The sequence below is a fragment of the Ahaetulla prasina genome, chromosome 2, assembly GCF_028640845.1.
Source record: "Ahaetulla prasina isolate Xishuangbanna chromosome 2, ASM2864084v1, whole genome shotgun sequence".
Lineage (NCBI taxonomy): Eukaryota > Metazoa > Chordata > Lepidosauria > Squamata > Colubridae > Ahaetulla > Ahaetulla prasina.
Genome location: NC_080540.1, coordinates 96,278,420 through 96,299,780, shown reverse-complemented (window position 1 = coordinate 96,299,780; position 21,361 = coordinate 96,278,420). Strand labels below are relative to the sequence as shown.

General features: G+C 35.7%; 1 protein-coding gene and 1 long non-coding RNA gene across 2 annotated transcripts in view; one reads left to right on the top strand and one right to left on the bottom strand.

The window, feature by feature from the left end:
- LOC131192569 (serine/threonine-protein phosphatase 2A catalytic subunit alpha isoform) overlaps positions 1 to 21,361 on the bottom strand; it is a 78,853-nt gene that overhangs the window by 24,338 nt on the left and 33,154 nt on the right. Inside the window, exon 11 of the mRNA XM_058171817.1 lies at positions 20,012 to 20,109. Within this exon, the coding sequence (XP_058027800.1) occupies positions 20,012 to 20,109 (98 nt within the window). The remainder of the gene's footprint in view (positions 1 to 20,011; positions 20,110 to 21,361) is intronic.
- The window catches only part of LOC131192575 (uncharacterized), a 34,363-nt gene that overhangs the window by 4,204 nt on the left and 8,798 nt on the right, over positions 1 to 21,361 (top strand). The window contains exons 3-6 of the long non-coding RNA XR_009153753.1: positions 589 to 8,175; positions 12,455 to 12,506; positions 14,748 to 16,273; positions 16,730 to 19,683. This is a non-coding gene — a long non-coding RNA (uncharacterized LOC131192575). The remainder of the gene's footprint in view (positions 1 to 588; positions 8,176 to 12,454; positions 12,507 to 14,747; positions 16,274 to 16,729; positions 19,684 to 21,361) is intronic.

The window sequence follows — 21,361 nt, the reverse complement described above, 5'->3', positions numbered from 1 at the left end:
AAGTAATTGCTCTCTTTTGGGGGTGTTTTCACTACGATGAAAGTAACTTTGTGTACTTTTCAGTTTTTGTTTCTTTTTAAAGAGAAAAGAAACTTTCAAATAAGGTTTTTGAGTTCACATCTGGCAATAAAACATACAATACACAAATGATATTGATTAATTATTGTTTATTTCTTGCCTAAACTGGCCACCTGAAAATCTTGTCTTGGGTAGCAAATGAGCTGCAGTGTTTAAGAGCAATTTATTTGGGACAATATGGTTTTGCAGCAGCAAAGCCTTCTTCAAATTAGTAGTAGAAATCTGCATTATGCTTACCTTCCTGAGTCAGGGAGGGAATGCAATTAGATTAAGTTAAATTTTGTATACACATCTAAAATTATGACTTACACATGACTTTACACATTGTACTAAGGCGCAATTTGATTTGTTTATGGCTCGGTATGTTTCACCAACATAGCTGTTTGTGAAATATGAATTATGGCTATTTGCAATTATGTATTTATTTACTTTCAAATTTGATTCCTATCACAGCTTTCATTTAGAGCTCAAGGCAGTGTACATAATGTTCTTCCTGTTTTTTCCACACAGCCTCCTTGAGGTAGGCTAAGCTGAGAATGTGACTTGGCCCAATATCACCCTGGGAGCTTCGTTCCATGAATTCAGCCCATTATGACTTATTCAACCAATCTACTTAAACTATGGTTTAACATATTGTATGCACTTTTATGAGTAAAAAACTTGTGCCAATACGAAATATCATTAACCTGATTTCCAGGTTTAAAATAGCTAGAATGTTTTCTTTATAGATCTGGTTGATCTGGTGATATTTATATCGATTCAGTCGTTTTCAGTCAAATACAGAAGAATGAATTTCTGGAGGATGTGTGCCATTATTGAAAATGAGACCAGAACTAATTGGTGAATAATTAATACAATTAATAAAATTGGTGAATAAGAAATATAAGTATGTTTTTCTATAGATTCTTCTTCTATGACCTGTCACTCATGTTGGAAAATAAATAATACCATTTTTATATATAATAGGAATAGTAAGAAAAGGTGAAATCGTACATAATGCAACATTTTAAAAGGCCACTCTGTTCAAAAATTATTTTTTTGAGGCATAGTCTGAAAGCAAAACATTTTAACAATTAAATGAGATAGAGAACATTTGGAATTTTGAACTGTTGTTGTGGATACTCTCTCAAAACTGCATGGTGGATACATAGACATAGCATTCCATTTAAAACTAAAGATAAAAGGTTTCCCCTGTCCAGTCATGTCTGACTCTAGGGGGCCGTGCTCATCTCTGTTTCTGAGCCAAGAGAGCCAGCATTGTCCAAAGACATTTCCGAGATCATGTGGTCAGCATGAGTATATGCAAAGGTGCACAGAATGCTGTTTGCTTTTCAACTGAAGTGGTAGCTATTTATCTACTTGCACTTGCATGCTTTCAAACTGCTAGGTGGGCAAGAGCTGGGGCAAGTAACGGAAGATCACCCCATCATGTGACGCTCAGGTCTCGAACCCAGGCTGTCAACTTTCCAGCTGACAAGCTCAGCATCTCTAACCTCTGAGCCATAATGCCTCCACAATTCCATTTACTAGAAGGCAAACTGACAAGTTATTTTATATTGCAACTATTTACTATCTAAACTTATTTTTACCATTTCCACTGCTAGTGATTTCTTACATCTTGCAGCATAATAATCCAATGATTTGCTTGTCAGTGTAAGCCCTAGCTTCATTAGTGATATATTACTTCAACAATTGTTGGATGACGCATTAAAATGCTATCAATCTTTAATGAGGAAATGGCCAAAATACCAGGCTGAAGTCACCTGTTTTTTTTCCCTTGTAACAAGTCTCAATTAAGTTCTATGTACTGTTTGTGAAAATGTTTACCATAATATTTTGTGTTTCTGCATAGCTTATCATGCTAAATACTAATGAAAGCAATGGACTTACTTTAATGGAGCACAGGATCAGGCTGTACATTCATAATCCAGAACTCAATAGATAGCTGCAAGAAGGCTCCATGGGACTAAATGAGCAATGCCTTTGAATAAACATGATATTATATGTCGTGAATATCTCCTCTGAACCAGTTCTGTCAGGGCATTTCATGTCAGTATTTTTTTGTTAATAATTTTATTGATAATACAGACTAAATTAGAAGAAGAAAAATCAGGTGCAGAAAAAAAAGAAAGAAGTAGAAGATGAAAGAAAAAGGCAACAAATGCAGTGATAAAGAAGTGGCTTCTAACCTTTATCACATCAAGCATAAGCTGATATACGAAATTTTCACTTTATTTGAAAGTTACAGATAAAAAAGTTCTCCTTTTTATAGCCTAATTTTTATCTCTACTCAATAGAGAAATAATCATCTTTTCAATTCTAGTTCAGCAAAACATTAATTAGGACTTGCCAGAAAAATCAAACAAATGGTGTATCTCTGGTCAAATAGTCAAACTTTATACCCCTTCATTTTGCGCTGCAGAATCTTGATTTTTAAAGGATACTTATGACATTGCAGAATTTGATCTATCGTTACTCTTTGCATTAAAAAGGAATATTCAAAGTTTTCAGCAGGATTTTGTAAATCCCATAAAGAAGTCTGGTCCATGATTTCTTGTCATAGCTGTTCTATGTCCAAATCCTTTTCTTGATTTGTCTTTTGTTTTAGTAATCTTATAGTAAGTAATTAATTTATTACAGTCATAGGCCAGAACAAATAAAAAAACCCACTCAGTAAATATACAATTAAAAATTCAAGAATAAAATAATACATATCAAATAAAATCTATGATAAAAACCAGTTATCTGTTATGTAACTTAAAATTAAAATACTACTGACATCCATCGTGTCTAGTACCATTCCTATGATTAAAATACATGATCTCAACCAATTGGGTCCCTTCCTAATTTACATGCATGTAGAACTGTCAGGTATGTGAGTAAATGTATTTTTCCCATAACTGTTTTATATATATATATATCTCCAAAAAGTTGGCATCAGTTGACATCTATAATTCGGTAACCAATTTTTTTCTTGTGGACATTGCAGCGACACTAAATTTTGCCACTGCATTTGCCACTGCACTATACTGCACGTGTAGTTGTACACTAAATTTTGCCACTGCACGTGTAGCACAATAAAAACTTTACTAAATCTGCACTACTATTAATCTTCTCATCGTTCCCATCACCAATCTCTTTCTACTTATGACTGTATGACTGTAACTTTGTTGCTGGCAATCCTTATGATTTATATTGATATATTGACCATCATTTGTGTTGTAAATGTTGTACCTTGATGAAGGTATCTTTCCTTTTATGTACACTGAGAGCATATGCACCAAGACAAATTCCTTGTGTGTCCAATCACACTTGGCCAATAAAAATTCTAATCTATTCTATTCTCTAGTAGCCGGATTTGAGTCTTGGAGCAAAAAGTCTACATAAAAGTCGTCTGTCCTCCCTGGCAATCTCACTAGTGAGGGGAGAATATATATTGACCTACATACTCTGTATAATTCACAGTACAACAAGACATGTGAGATATCTTCGACTTCTCCTTTACCAAATATACATACCCGTTCTGCTATTGGTGTTTTCTTATACCTACCCTGGAGAAGTGCTGAGGGGAGTATATTAAATCTGGCTCTGAAGAAAGCTGTTCTTTGTTTTGGTAATCTTAATTTTGTTGTCTTCCATGCCTTCAAACTCTGTAATATTTATGTCAGGTAAACATTTCCTTAATTTTTTTCTCACCTAAGTTTATCTACTGAAATCTGTAGCCTTTCTGAGATAATTGTCAATATTTCAGTCCCATGTTTCAAAAAACTCTATAAGTTAAGAAAAAATTATACCTGGTTTATGATTTTAACTCTGTTCTCCATGGTTTTTTAATCTCCATTTGCAACTTTCATCAAGCCTTAATGTCTAATATGGGTTTAGTTCCATTTCAGTAATTTTCCCCTAGTATCTTATTTCATTTTTTTTAATCTTAAAGCAAAAAATAACTGATATTCCAATAACCGTCTTTTGTCTCCCAATCTGTTTAAAACTTTCTTAAAATACTTTTTTTTTTGCTTTTTGCCAATTGCATATTATTTTTAATTCTTAAGTCTGTTTAAAAATTTTCGAATTCAAAAAAAGAGATAAAACTGACCAGCTGTCAAATTAAGCTTGCTGTTTTGAGAATCTCTGATAATTATAAAGTGATTAAATTCAACATTTCCAAACGTAATTAGAAAGTGAGTTTGGCTAGCTTAGTGTCCTTATAAATGCTCTTCCATTATTGAGAGCAAAGTTGTTGTCTCCCTTGACTCCTGGTGCTCAAACCCACAGCAGAATGCTGTTTGTGAGTAGCTGCAATTCAGACACTTGTAAACAATCTCCCAATCTCTCCCATCTTTGGAAAACTAAATAACTGAATCTAATTGCCAGTCTTCTGTCTTTCCCAACGATTGTCATCTCTGATTTGTGGATACATCGTTAGTTAGCCAAGACACACACCAGAAGCCACTTATTCTGTTTGATTACTGATTACATATTTTGCACCACTCATTCTGTTATTTTACTGAATTATGTGACACCACCATATAATATTACATACTGTATTTAATGTGTAACAATGCATATTACCTAGAAAAGTATGATATGTCAGGTGATATACTAATTTTAAATACATTCCATTGTTGGATTAGAATCCAGATTAGACTGGTTTCATATAGATGCTGCCTTATCTATGAGATTTGTAAAAATAATTATATAATGCCATTCAAAGACCAGATTCCCACCCTGTACCAGGTCATAATGTTATTTTGAGAACTCACATCATGAAAAGTTGTGGATTTGTTATCTACTGCAGTATGTTAGCCAAGCCAATTATGGCATATTTAATATATCACAATTTAAGAAAATAGTGTGATATATATGAGCTACAGTAATAAATTTTCTCTCCATCCTCTCTATTATGTTTCTCTCCAGTACATTCTATAAAGAGATAGCAATGTACGTGCATTCAGAATACATGTCTTTCTCTGTGAATGGCTTTGTGCTAATCCTGTGTCTAAAAATGACTCCTTCAGCAGCAGTTCACAGATACAATTATTTCATGTAGACCTGTACTGTTCAATATTTAGTTATATTAAAATAGGCTTAGAGTCAAAATAATGTCAATTAAGAACAAGAAAAGTATTTGTTTTTATAATTTATTTAATTAAATAAGAATATATAATAAAGGAACAAACGGAATTTGCCCTTTGATGGAATGCAAATACCTATTATATAAAATACAGTATATACATTACAGTATATACATTCTGGAAAAAAATTGCTACCATTAATTTTATGTTAATGTTAGCATTAATAGTCACTCGATTAGATTAGTTAATGTGATTTTAAATTCCAATGTTATTTATTGGGAGAATAAGTGTCTTTGCAGATTGAGGAGAAAAAAATAGAGCATTTTGAAGGGAATTCCCCTTTCACAAATTCTACAGAACTTTGTACTGTCAATACTGGATCCATACCATTAAGTTAAAATATAACAATTTGGGGAAAATAAGAGTAGAGAGATAGGTGGGTAGGTAAGGAAAGAAGCAGTGGTGAAATCCCACAGGTTTGTACTAGTTCGGGCGAATTGGTAGTGATAAAAGCTACCGGTTCGTGATAATGCCACTTCTGGAAAGAACTAATAATATTTAAAGCAGCTATGTCCAGCCCGCAGGCCATATGCGGCCCTGAACAGCTACTAATGTGCCCCAGGATTGTAAACTTTTAACACTATTAATAATTCCCTCAACACTGTCAAACTATTTACTAAATCTGCACTACTATTAATCTTCTCATCGTTCCCATCACCAATCTCTTTCCACTTATGACTGTATGACTGTAATTTTGTTGCTGGCAATCCTTATGATTTATATTGATATATTGACCATCATTTGTGTTGTAAATGTTGTACCTTGATGAAGGTATCTTTTCTTTTATGTACACTGAGAGCATATGCACCAAGACAAATTCCTTGTGTGTCTAATCACACTTGGCCAATAAAATTCTATTCTATTCTATTCTATTCTATTCTATTCTATTCTATTCTATTCTATTCTATTCTATTCTATTCTATTATGTGATTTATATATATTAACTATATGACACATTTTCTATGTGGCCCAAGATAGTTCCTCTTCACTCAGTGCAATCCAGGCAAGCCAAAAGGTTGGACACCCATGATTTAAAGTGCTACATAGCAATATTTTATTATTGTATGCAGTTGTTTTGTATAGCACTCTGGGAGAGCTCTGAAAGATACTTTCTAAATATTGTAATAAATACTTGTATTTGTAAAGGAAGTGCCTTTTTTCTGAATAGGTGAAACTAAATATCACAAATATCAGCAACTTTTATATGTCTCATTTAGCGTTCATTTGACTGTATTGCTGTGCATGGATCAGATAGAAATGTAATTTTAAATGGGATTATATCAGGTTTTTATCACACAGAAAGGCAATGCATATTAAAACTTCCTGTTTTCTGCCAGCAGAAAGTGAACTGGTGTTATCTGTCTGAAGTACATGCTGAAGTTCTTTTACAATTTTGCTTACTTGTTGGATCAGCATAAATATTTGGCTGACTCTTTTCTATCTGATAATATGTGCGTACATGATTTAAAAAAGGAGTGGAGGAAAACATAATACATGAATGACATTGATATGAATTAAGAGGATATCATTAATGCCCTTTATGTTTTCATCTTTCAATTTAACTAGCAGTTGGATTATTTTTTCTCCAGTGGAACTAGTGAAGTTTTCAAACAAACTGAAACCTTGTCACTATTTTTTTTTTTACTGAAACTGCACCTGCTATGACAATTTTCAAGGATGTCAACCTCTCCCATACATCCCAGTTGCTCTTGTGCCCTGGGGGAATAGCACCAGATTAAAATATAAATCCTCTAATTTGCCAACAAATACTTGGCAGCATTTACAGCTTGGTGAAAATCAAGCATTGGGAATCCTATTAAATTTTATGCTGCTGTTTGGAACCTGACATCTGCTCACATTTACAGCTGGGATTTGATGATACGTTCAATGAGTTGCCATATTCCATTACACAGCAGTTGTTATGGGCTCTCAAATCCCCAGTGGTTAATTTCTTTAAAAAAAAAGGAAATGCCAGCGGTTAGCTTTGGGGGTGAAATTTTCTGATTAGGAAGCCCTTCCTTTGCTCCCTGATGTATGCTGTAGATTCTCTCTGCTTTGTCAATGGTGTGTAGGAAATACACTATAAGCCTGCCTAGGGCATTTTTTGTCTGTTCTTAAATCATCTTTTCCCTAAACTAAACCTTGGCATAGAAATAAGATTCGAAGACTGAATCCTGGAAAGCTCTGGTATAAAACTATAGTACATAAAATAAAGTGGATGTAGCAAAGTGCTTTGATGATCTGTGTTGAACGTCTTCTAGCTTCCTCCATTCCCTGAATGACACACTACATAACCTGAGGCATAGTTTCCTCTTTCTTCATAATTCGTTCACAAAAGCCAATAAAACAAGGAACAGATCATGAGGATAAACAAGGAGTTGCCATGGAGATAATACGCTACCATTTTATGTTGCAATTGAAATTGCATACATTTGGCATGCCACACATGGCTCCAGTAGGCATAAAATTCTATATAATTTCTGCTTCCCTCTGAGATGCTTCCTGAGGAAGCCTACCTGCTCTTTCCTCCCATTCAGAAAGGACTGGCAATTTGTTCTGGTTGAGAAATACAAGGACAGCAACCCAAGCCTGCCAAGATTCACTCTTTTATGTATCTGTTCATCATGCAGGGCTCTTGCGTTCTTTGGCATCTGGCCCTTCTATCAGCCAGTTCTGGGCCACTCACTCCCACTTCTGCAATTTTAAATGGAAAAGGAATGAATATGCAATGCTTTCTGAAAAACCAGGCTGGAATTCACTGGAGGCTTACCCAACAGGTCAGAACTTCCTGTCCTTAGTTATGTAACCCTTCAGTTGTGTACAGAGTTTAAGAACCAGCGGATACATGTGTTGGGTTAGGAAATGCTGCATTTCAACAAAAGGAATTACTTGAGATTCAGAAGTCTAAATGAAGGAAGGAAGGAGCTACCTACATAGCGAATTCAATCCACATACACGTTGGGTAAGTGTAAGTAACTTTCTAAGCATAGGAGAAGAAAGTTTGGTCAGAAGCCTCTTCATTTCCTCCCCCCCCCCCCGGGGTACAATCTGTCTTGTTCTTTCTTTCTTTCCTCACCTCCTCCATTTTCCCCCCACTTTTTTCACTTTCAAAACAGAGATGGTACTGCCATTGTACCTAGCATCTTCCCAAGAGCTCTTCTGGGGAAGGAAAGGGGGAAAACATCACTCCTGAACAATTAAAATACACATACACACACACACACGGGGTGGGAGAGGGTGTAAAAGCACTGAACTTGAATTCAATGATTTAGAATAGTGTTTCTCAACATCAGCAACTTTAAGATGTGTAAACTTAAACTGCTAGAATTCCTTGGTGCCCATGATTTGTTTTGTGTGACCTCAGTTTACCAGTCTGCCTTACAACCTGAATAAGTAAATATGGGAGAAAATGTTACATTGAGCAATGTGAGGGAGAAAAAAAAATCTTATCTGAAGAAGGCATTTCCTACACATGAAGGAATACCTACCTACATATACTCCAAGAGATGTAATTAAGAATCTTTTATCTGCTTCCCTTAATCTCAATACCTCCATTGTCTTGAAAATTAGCACTATCATTATTGTTTTGTCAATCATCAGAGTACAAATGAAGAGTACCTTCAGAGTACAAATGAAGAAGATAAATAGCAAATTAGCACATCAACCAGCATGTAATTGCTAGTTGATGTGTTGATTTGCTATTTATCTTCTTCAAAAATTGTGTCTGAACACACCTTAAAAATACTACCCACCTGAACCAGCAAAAAACTACAGGTTTTTTAACCCTGACAAGTGAATCTTATTATGCCTCACTAACAAGGCCAGCAAGGGGTTTTCTCCTGATACTGTAGTACAACAAGTTAAGCAAAGTCATTGGTTGATTCCTCTATTTAATTTCCCCTCCTAATGAGCATCACCTGCTATGGGAAATATAACAACCAATGTTTTCTCAATACATGAGGTGGGATGAGTATGGACAGGTACCTTGAATGGTAAACTTAGCCATTTGTCAAATTGCCTAATAGGTTGCAGGTATGACATAGGGGCATAAAAAGAAGGAATAGGGGCATAAAAAGGAGGAAGGAATATTAAGTAACTCTGCCACCTTGAATTTATAGAAATAATAAAGGCAGAATAAACATCTAATACCGAAATAACATAAAATAAATAAGTAGTACTTTTTTCCTCACCTGACTAAATAGTTGATGAGAACATTTGACCCACTTTTTCCTCTTGAATCACATAATGCAGAGTAGGACTTTTACCTGGAATAACATGAATAATGACAATGTCCTGAATAGATTGTTACAGAGAGGGATTATGAGGAAATGCTTTAAAGCTCCCTTTATGAACTCTTTTACCACCACCCCTTGAAATAATGTTCGGATCTCAGGGAACCACTGAATAAAAATTACAAAAATATGAAAATTTCACAATACAGTTCGTTTCTAACTGACACAATGTTTTAACAATGTTTACAATAACAGAAAAACAGCAGGCTGGCAATTTAGTCATGACCCATAAACTTTACCATCACCAAGAGTGCTAGACTGTGCAAAATTCAAAAAACTTGGGCTTGGTTTTTTTTTAATCCCAATCTTTCACAGAATCCCTAGCAACTTTTCACAGGGCCCTTAGTTGGGAAACACTGCTGTAGGGACTTCCCTCAAGGAACCAGAGAGGGCAGTCCACCGTCTTCCAGGTATGTCCTTACAAATACATTCTGTTAGAAGAGCAGTCAACCCCAAGAAGCATCTGTTATTTCACAGCAAAATCTGATGGATCTGTGCAAAACAGCCATTTTGCATTTGATAAAAGTGTGACTGTTAAGATCAAATTAAACGTGCTTGGATAAAAACCCATTATTTGTTCTGTAAGATTGCAGTAACTAGGTATTTTTCAATAACATTTAAATGAAATCCTTTTGTATCTATGTGCATACATGTGTGTGTGTGTGCGTCTTCAAGTCATTCTTGACTGCTTGGACAAATCCCTGCAGTTTTCTTGACAAGGTTTTTCAGAAGGGGCTTAGCATTGCCTCTCAGCAGGGCTGAGAAGCAATTGGCCCAAGATTGCCCAGTTGGCTTTGTGCCCAAGGCAGGGCTAGAATTCCAGGTCTCCCAATCGCTAGCCTGATGTTTTAACCACTATATCCAATGTGGAAATAATAGCAGATTACCACACTGAGTGGTTTGATGAATTCTTGCAATGTTTCTTCATGTAGTTTGTTGTTTACTTAAAACATTCTAAATGCTATTTTTATCATTCAGTAAAATCGAGGTGCAGATTAGTGGGACAAAGGGGCCTACATTATTGCACACACACTTTCTCTCTAATTGCACAAATGTCTGCAGTGTGGTAACCCATCATTGAATCTAGGCAACAAAAGTATCACATTTCATGATACTTAACTGCAGATGGTTTCAACTCAAACAGTGAAGCTATATTCCTAATCTAGTCTATGGAAACAGAACCGTGATATATACATAATTTCTGGTTGCCACAGCATATCATTCCACTCCTCCCTTTTAATAAAGGCTCTGGGTTAGAACATTTTGTTATGTAAGAATGCAAACTATATTCAGACCCACCATAATTATCCTAACTGCATCATCACCTATTTTTAACACCAAAGGCACCAGGGAAGTTTGTATTACATTGTTCAGAGAACAAACAGGCAATAGATATGTGCATCGAAAATGAAATATGATTTAACAATGGCTAGAGTGGGGCTTTTTGTAAGTACAGTAGATAAACAAGTTATTCTCTTACTTCATTAACACTAAATTTCAATGACATGCTTTTAATATTGCACTTTTATTCAAATTTTAAAATACCCAAATATACTCAATTTTCCTAGTCTGAATAACCATATAAAAGGCTTAGCTTTCTCTCCAAAATAGTTTTAACAAGTGATGTTGGTAAAATCAAATGGGTAGCTTCATGGAGTGGCTATGATGAGAGAGAAACCTAGTACTTCTCTCGCCAGTAATGAGAAGTGATAAAATTGTGGAAAGAGACATCTTGTGATCTGATAATCAAGTGGCTGAAATGCTATTTAGAATTATTTTTGGAGCATTTAGTCATATGTGGGAAGAGAATATAAATATAAGTGACTCTCCTGAATGGCAGCACTTATTTCTGCTCAAGAGGTTGGATGCGATCTTCTCTACAAGGTCTATTCTATGTCTACCCTGCAATTATTATTGAGACAAAAAGAACATATTTACTTTTCTTGTGTATATATTCCTTGGGCAACAAATCCAGAGATTGGAAATTTAGGATAGTTTGTAGTCTAATACTGGCATCACAAAGCTGCTCTCAGGTAATCAACTGCAATTGAAATTAAATTTTATATTCAATATTGGGAGACACCCCCCCCCAATAATTATTTAGTATGTGAAATCCATTTCTATTTAGAATTCATTATCAAGTATGACAACCAGTGTCGAAAGTAGTTAAGGTATTAGATGTGGTTCTCATCCTCTCTCAGGCATGGAAAATGGCTGGGTGATTTTGATCAAGCTTCTCAGCCCTAAATTGAACCGATAGATTTGAATCCATAATCTTCAATGAAGAAATCTTCAACAAGTTGAAGTTAATGATGATGATAATAATGATGGACATAAGACTTCTGGGTATCAAAATCAGATGGAGAGAAATCCACCAAATTATCATGATTATAAAAAAAAAGATTTTGGGGCTTGGGATTTTAAAAAATACAATTTCAGAAGAACTACAGCTATGGTAAAACAACACAAAGAACAAAAGACAAAATTAGGGCACTACAAGATAGAACAGAATGAATTGTGCAAGTGTTACAAAAGAAAAGATGTATCAGTTACTATAACCCTGAAGCACGCATGACTTATGCATGAACTATTTTTGTGGTTACCAAACAGTTTAATACAAGCTATTACATTCACTAGCGCGAACTTCTTGTGCTTTGAAAGTTTGTGTTGTTTAAGCACCATGCCCTGAGGACGGCATAGAAGTTGAGAACTGAATTCTAATGTTCAGGTCTCCAGTGTACATGCAAGAAGGCATAAGGCTGGGACTTCAGTTATGAATTGGGACTTCAGCTATGAATATATAAGTGCAAATAATTAAGACATGTACAAAAGTAGTTTGGTCAGTAATATAATTAACTGCTATACTGTAGTTTTTTGGGAATTGATTAGAATCATATACATTCAAGGTTTTCTTTTAAAATATAGTTGCCATTTTTTCCCCCAATACAGATTTCTACTTTGGATCTTACAGAGCTACATAACAAAGGAGGAATTTAACTGGGTGAGCTTTTCTCAAAAATGTGCCTAACTAGAATTTGTTTTTCCACACAATTATTAGTGTATTTTAAGTAGACAACAAGCCATAGCAAAGGGTGCAGTCTGATCAACTTCATCAACCACTTGCTTGGTGTCAGGTGACATCTAGTCATGTGGGGGGAAAAGTACACCCTCTTTGAATTCTATGGCTTTATGTATCAGGACATAGTAAAAATCATCTGGTCCTTTGCAGTTCTTAAAAGGAGGTAAATACAACTTCAGATGAACAAATAACACCAGCGGTTCTCAACCTGTGGGTCGGGACCCCCTTGGGGGTCGAATGACGATTTGCCAGGGGTCGCCTAAGACCATCAGAAATATGGGAAGTATACCTGCGAGTCGAAGAATTGTGTCCCAATGGTTGACTCCACAAGCCAGCTGCAGGCTCTTCAAATTGCTAGCCGAATTCGGCTTCAGGTGCGATGAATTAAAAAAGAGAGAAATCTTTGCTCTGATGTCTCCCTCTCAAGCCAGCTGCAATCACTCCCAATCACTAGCCTAATCTGGCTTCAGGCGCGATAAACTTAATAGGGGAGGAGTCTCCGCTTTAATTCCTCCGTCCTCAAGGCAATCGCAAGCAGTTCAGATCGCTAGCCAATACGGCTTCAGGCGCGATAAATTTAAAATGAAAATAATTTTATGGTTGGGGTCGCCACATCGTGGGGAATTGTATTAAAGGGGTCACCACATCGTGGGGAATTGTATTAAAGGGGTCGCAGCACTATAAAGGTTGAGAACCACTGTATTACACCATGTTATCATTTATTTTACAAAAAGAAAGGCAAAACGGAGAAGTGATATGTGAAAAACTAAGTACACCTTATGATTCCATAGCTTGTAGAACCATCTTTAGCAGCAATAACTTAAAGTAATTGTTTTCTGTGTAACTTTATCAATCTTCTGTCACATCGTGGAGGAATTTTGGCCCATTCTTTACAACATTGCTTCAGTTCATTGAGTTTTGTGGGCATTTGTTTATGCACAGCTCTCTTGAGGTCCTACATTTCAGTTGGGTTGAGGTCTGGACTTTGGGCCATTACAACACCTTGATTCTTTTCTTTTTCAGCCATTCTGTTGTAAATTTGCTGATGTGCTTGGGATCATTGTCCTGTTGCATGGCCCAATGTCAGCCAAGCTTTAATAGATGACCTCACACATTTAACTTTAGAATATTTTGCAATACAGAGGAGTCCCCCCGAGCCCCCCCCCCCCCCGAGCCTGTCCTCATGAAGGAGAGTGACTCGGAGAGTGAGGGAGAGGAGCCAGCAAGGCCTCCCTCGCCAGGACCCTCCTCGCTGGCACTGCCCCAAGTTCCAGCTGCAGGCCAGGAGGAGGAGCTGACAAAGCCTCCCTCTCCCGCACTCTCCTCCTCCCTGGCAACGCCTCAAGTCCCAGCTGCTGACGATCAATCCTGGATTGATCCGAGGCAGCGACGAAGATAAACATGTGCAGCAGAGGAAAAGGTGTGGCAGGCTCAGAGATTGCTGAGTCACTGAACCACACCCCACAGGGTATAAAAGTGGGTGGAGCTGCCATGTGGCCCTTGTGATGGACAAAAAAGCTACCAAGGGTGCACTGCAGCTTGGTTGTTGAAGGGTTAAAGGACTTTGTCAGTGAGTTCTGGCAACGGATCTTGGGCACGAGATAACGGACTGAGAACTTGGCAGGCCTTTGCACGGTCACTGCCAAGTATTTCCTCACTTGAAGAAAATCAGGTCTGTAGCAAATAAAAAGACTGGGAGACACGCGTCTTTGCATTTGCTCTGTGAAGTGGGGAGGGGGACATAACAATGGTTGAGTCAATGATTGCAAGGTTCTCAGGTACTGCAGTTGCAAAATAAGCCCAAATCATCACCGCTCCACCACGTTTGACACTTGGTATGAGTTGTGTGCTGATATATTGGTTGGGTTTCGCCAACCCCAGCATTGTGCATTACAGCCAACCATCTCCATTTTGATTTCATCTGTCCAAAAGACAGTGTTCCAAAATCTTGTGATTGGTTCAGATGCAACTTCACATATTTAAGCCGTGCCGCCATGGTTTTTGTTTTGTTTTTTAGAGAGAAGAGGCTTTCTCCTGGCAAGCCTTCCAAACAAGCCACACTTGTTCAATTTTTTTTCTAATTGTACTGTCATGAACTTCAACATTTAACACGCTGAGATGTAACTCTTGGATTTTTTTTAAATTTTTTTTTTTTTTTTGCAGTTTTCTGAGCATTGCATGATCTGACCTTGGGGTGAATTTGTTGAGACGTCCACTCCTGGAAAGATTGGCAAATGTCTTGAAGGTTTTCCACTTATGATTTTCCTCACTGTCGAATGATGAACTTTAAATTGTTTGGAAATGGCCTTATAACTCTTCCCCGATTGCTGGGCAGCAACAATTGTTTCTCTAAGATCATTGCTGATGACTTTACTCTTTGGCATTGTATTAACATACATACCTCAATGCCTGCTACCTAGCCTCTTCATACTTATGGAAGTAGTACCGGTGTACAAGTTTTCTACATGGCTTCTCCATTTTGGCTTTCTTTTTATAAATAAAAGACTTGGTATCATATGCAAATAGATAAAAAATTCAGTTATTGAATTTTAGCATTGTTGTTTACCTGAGGTTAAATACTTACAAAAATTGCTAAGGACCAGATGATTTTTACTATGTCGTGATACACAAGTCTGTAGAGATTCTCAGTAATCCAGGTCATGGTTGTCCCAAAAGTGCTTTTTCAGGAGGCAACTGGACTTTCTTTTTTTTTTCTTTTGAAGATGTTTAGCTTCTCATAACTCTTTGGGTCCTGGTACATAAAACCATAGAACTCAAAGACGGTGTTCTTACTTTTTCACATGACTATGGAATCTGTTTCCTGACATTATCTACCCTGAAAGACTGACAATAACTGCTAATAACCAAACCACCATCAACGACATGAAAAGAAGCAACTGCCGATAGATAGATAGATAGATAGATAGATAGATAGATAGATAGATAGATAGATAGATAGATAGATAGACATAGATTTATATAGATATAGATATATCCCATAATTTTGTATAATATTTTTATTGTTAAAAATGAGAAATAGCATTTGTAATTAATGTCCAAAAACCCAGTACTAAGTGAAAATTGTTACTATTTTATAGAATTTAAAAGAATCCCACAAGGCAACATTGAATGAGCCTTGCTATAGTAATTTTTCTATATTACTTGTAATCATTAAAACAGCAATGCAAATAGATAAAAAATTCAGGCACATGTTGTGGTATTCTGATCAACTGTTGAAGAAAATATGTGTTTCTGGGTGTGTATTTGAGTGAGTGTGTGTCTAACTTGATTGCCTTTGTGGAGGAAGGGAAAGAATTCTTTAGCAGCCGATACACTTGCAGGTTTTCCTTTTGTTATATTTTATTTTTACAAGTGATAATGTGTTTGTTTCTATAAAAATGATCCTTGATTCAGGTTGCAAATAAACCCTCTGCAAATAAACAACAACAGAAATTCAGCTTATTGTCAATGTACAAAACACACTGAAATATTTTTAATTAGCTAAATGAGAATTACTGTATATATTTATTTTGGAAAAAGTCCTGCAGCATATATATTCACTGTATGACAAAAAGTTATTTCCTGTTTATTTCCTTTATCAAGTACTTGGAGCTGAATGGTGAAAATCATAATCAATGGAAAATCATAAAGAAAAAAACTGCATTCATTCAGTTTGTGTTGCATTTACAGTAAGTTTCTCTGACCTGAAAAATAAAATAAAAAACAGTTTAGCAGAGCATTTAAAAATGTACCAACCAATATGAATGATAAAAAAATACTTCTATCAGTTTGAAGTAGAATTGGTTTTGTAATTCCTAATGTATTGGCTGTTTTTAATCAAAAGGTATTCCAGCTCATGCTGTTTTTCTCACTTGCTTTGAACAATGGCCTTCTCCACATAATAGATTAGAGAAATAGACATACTATTAATAACACTGCATTGATCAGATTGCACAATCCTGATTATGTCAAATTGATAGAAACAAAACAGCCATATATTTTTATTGTTTTTCCATTTTTAATGATGAGCTCCCCAAATCTAGAGTTGAACAGCCTTTAAAGCTAATAAATAAAAATACCAGATACAGTGTATATAGGACAATTATCGTCTCCTATTCATCTCTCCTGTTCTTACTTTCTTTCAGATGCATAACAGATATTTATTTACTTTCTATCACTATCTGAAGAATCCTTTCTAACTGCAATTTCACATCTTTCAGCATCTGTAGATACTTTGGTAAACCATGCAGTAGTTTATAATGCCATTTCCGAAAGCCGTTTATGAATATTTTGCCCCACACATGTATATATTATTCTGATTCTATATATTTTGTTTGTGCTAAATATCAAGATTATGCTTTCAGGGCTCATATTCCATTGCCTATGCAATGCATTCAAATACTGTACATCTGAGCTACAGGGTACCCTTAATTAACATCACCAGTGATATAATTGGTAAAGTGTCTTACTCTCAAAATAACAACCAGAATGAGAAGGCTTTTTTTTTTAGTTCCCCAGCTTGTTTACTTAGATTCAGACATTATCACAAAAACTGATTATGTATAGTACTGTGCAAAAGTCTTAGGCCATCTTTAGATTTGTTGTTGCAGCAATGGTATAATGACAATATATAAATATGTCTCAGTCTCCTTATTAGAATACAACCAAAAAATAACAGGAAATTTGTGTGCAGAATCCAAAACAGGAAAAAGCCTAAAAAAGAGCTTCCATAGGCCAAAGTGACAAGTATATAGTGTGACCTCCCTTTACAGCTGAGCAGACACCTGGCCCCCATAAATCTAAATGGAATGGAACCCTAATTTGACATAGATAAAATCATACTTTTGCATCAGCAAGGCTACTCTCAAAGGAAAACCAACAAACTGGATATTCAAGATGTGGTATTCGAGACCAAAAAACTAATTAGGGTCATTAAAATCTTGCTAAAACAACAAAGCGGGTGGTGGCCTAAGACTTTTGCACAGTACTGTATATAAAATGTATGTTACATAACTGTATAATATTTCAGCAGTGATATGTATTATGATCATTGGGCAAATCATTTCACAATGTTTTAGGTTCACTTACAAATTCACTACTTTTTCATAATAAGTAGCAGAAATTATATATCCAGAAATACAGGATATATAAATTAAGTCACAGGATAAACTGGAGGCATTTTATATTAGCAGCCAGTGAATAACCAGAGATAGGAAGGTCACTAACGGCTAGAAGCATTAGACGTTTTATGGAAAGAGTTGTCCTGGGCCCCAAATGTTTGTGTTTGTGGATGGCTTCTGTTAGTTTTCTCCTTGCCCAAAGTTATCTTTTGTGGCTGAGACAAGCTACAATTATTCCACAAGTTAGAATCCTTGCATATTATCTTATACAATGTTCTGATGTGCTTTATTAGCAGTAGCCACATTTAGCAGTTTCTTTTTTGGCATGGACTTGAGGAGTTAAAAGCTAAAAAGTATTCATCCTCTTTTGAGTTGTTAAATTTTTTTGCATACATTTGCTATTAATTGCTACCAAATAATTATTTCTGAGAGAAAAAATAACACCAAAATTAAAACCATTTGTAGCGGATAACAATCATTGACATAGATATGCAAACTTCATAAAAATCTAAAAATGGATGAATACTTTTTCATAGAACTGTACATTGCTAGCAATGTGAGTGACGGCTGGTGGACTAAAGGCACTTTGGTATAATTTTGATATATGTGTGCTTATGTGGAGCTGAAGGCTAAGATGTTCCCCTAGTGTCTTAGTATGAGCACTGTGTATATATATTTAGGCAGGTTACCCCAGCATAATCCCTGATCAATCAACAATGCTGAAATTTGCATGAAAACTGTGGTACATGTTCTCTTTTATTTTTTTTCCACCACAAAGTGAAAACAAAATAATTTGATAATTTCCCAGGCTGGATACATGAGGCAGTATGGAAAGAAGTGGTTCCTCAAGATCTAGAGAATTACAGTTCTCAGCATCCCTGACCATAGACATATAGACAGTAGCTATTAAAAAGTGTAATTTAACAACATCTGGGTGGCAGGGGTTTTCTCCCCAATACAACTGTTACTAAAATAACAACAACGTATGCACTCCCCAAACATTAAATTTAACAAACTGATTATAAGTCTGCTTTGCCTGTACCTTTAAATATACTATATAATTCCATACAAAATGAATAGTTTGGTGACTATTGCATTTCAAAATACTTTATTAGAGGATCTACACATGTTCTGCAAAGTTATCCATGGCACTTTTTAAACGAAAAGTTAATTGAAAAGCAAATGTCTTACGCCAGACATTCTATATCTTCCCAAGATGCATGCTGTTACATGGAAAAACTTGGCTGTTTTCATTCATTTTGCATATTTCCCGAATTTCTCGTGCTCTAAAAATTGTATTGAAAAATAAAATTAGTTGACAAAGGACTTTATTAGAAACCCATTAAAATTATCTTAGTTCTTTATTAATCCAATTCTATAAAAGCAACTCTGAGCAGTGCACACCAATCTTCTTCTCAAACATCTCAGTGTTTTACATTGCAACAAAATTTCCAAAAGATTTTTGCAGCAGTTTTTAACATTCCTTATGCAGCATGAATCATGCTTTGTATGTACAGTACTCATAAATGACAGACCAAAGAATGGAAATGTTACTCATAACCCCATTCAAACAATAACTGAGCAATAATTGAGCAAAGGAATTCAAAGTAGGTCTGGGAACCTGGGAGTGAAAGAGCAAGATTTTCTGGTACTTCAAGGATTTTTGCTACCTCAAAAGTAATCTGGGCATCAGTGTTGGTTTTTTAAAATCCCAGAAAGGAATCAGCAGCATTTTCTTTTGTCAGCTTCAGGTACGCAACCAAGGAAACCAATGCAAGTATTTTCAAGGGAATGAAGGGCTTTGTCGCCCACAGGATCATTCATATACCATTCTGACCAGTGGTGGGTTGCTACCGGTTTGCCCTGGTTCGGGCGAACCAGTAGCAGCGGCAGCAGGAGGCTCCGCCCACCCACCCAGATGTCAGCAAATACGCTCTGCACATGCACAGAAGTGGCAGGCGAGCAAACCAGTAGCAAAGGTAAGTGAAACCCACCACTGATTCTAACCTATCATTACTGCAACCTGCCTAGCAGCCCACTACCAATGTAAATATCCCCAGCAGTAAATTTGTTACAACATTTTCATCAACCATATCTGGGTCATTTGAAATGGATATCACATGCCTTCCCATTCTATCCTATCCTTCCATGGACAATCATCCAAAGGGATTGCAGTTATCCCTGTACTTTTAATTTTTAGCTGAGTTGTTATCATTACTGCTAAGACAACACAAGAAAGTTTAAATCAATTTTAATAGACTAAGCACATATATGGCTAGAAGTTCACAGTAGAGAAATTTAACTTACTTCTTGTTTTTCACGATTCTGATCCGTACTTTGTAAAGATGGTATTTTGGATATTTCAGGTTTCTTTGACTCCCTTTTCAGCACTCTTACCTGTTTAACTTTTACAAGAAAAAATAACTATTTCTAGAATTGCACATTTTCTTTTCTTTCTTTATCTTTCCTTTTTTAAAAAAATGAAATTGACTATGGATTTAGATTTGTTTGTTGTTTTAGAAATGGCTAGTACATATTAAGTATATAAAAGTAAAAAGTTGAGGCTGTAATAACATTATCTTATTCTAATGTGCTAAAAAGAGTCGGAAGTCAGTGTTTTCTTTTCTTTTTCCCTCTTTACACTACACTTCTTCCTCTTCCCTTTTTCCTTCCTTATTTTCCCAATATTTCACTTTCTTTTGTACATTATATCTTCATAATATTATATCTGTGTCTGTCTGGTTTGAATCTGCAACCAAACAAGACAGACACAGACTTCAACGAATAATTAGAACTGCAGAAAAAACAATTGCTTCCAACCTGCCTTCCATTGAGGATCTGTATACTGCACGAGTCAAAAAGAGGGCTATGAAACTATCTACAGACCCCTCACATCCTGGACATAAATTGTTTCAACTTCTACCCTCAAAATAACACTATAGGGCACTGCACACCAAAACAACTAGACACAAGGGAAGTTTCCCCCCGAATTCCATCACTATGCTGAACAACTAATTCCCACAACACTGTCAAACTATTTACTAAGACTGTATTACTATTATTCTTCTCATCCTTCCTATTACCTATCTCCTCCCACTTATGACTATAACCTTGTTGCTTGTATCTCTACAATTTATATTGTTTTATTTGTTTCCTAGTATGATTTGATTGCTTATTTAGTAACTTATGACTATCATAAGTGTTGCATCTTATGATTCTTGATGAATGTATTTTTTTCTTTTTATGTACACTGAGAGCATATGCACCAAAGACAAATTCCTTGTGTGTCCAATCATGCTTGGCCAATAAAGAATTCTATTCTATTCTATTCATAAAATTATTAATATAGAATTGAATATTTGAAGCAAATATTCCAAAATCTACAACTCAATAGCTAACAAAACCATTGAAGGTTGCAAAAGGAAACCAATGCAAAAGGAAAAATGATTTGTTTATCAAAGCTTTAATTATTTTAATTCAGCTTTCAGTACATATAAATCTGAGGACCTCACCCTATATGATGAAAAATAAATGAAAGGGGCCATTTGCAGGAGCATAATACCTGTCAGAAAAGCAACATTAATCACTGCCTCTGGTCCAAATTTGAAGTTTTTCAGGCTGCTTAGCGTTAAAAAAAATGGCCCAAGAAAGTTTTTT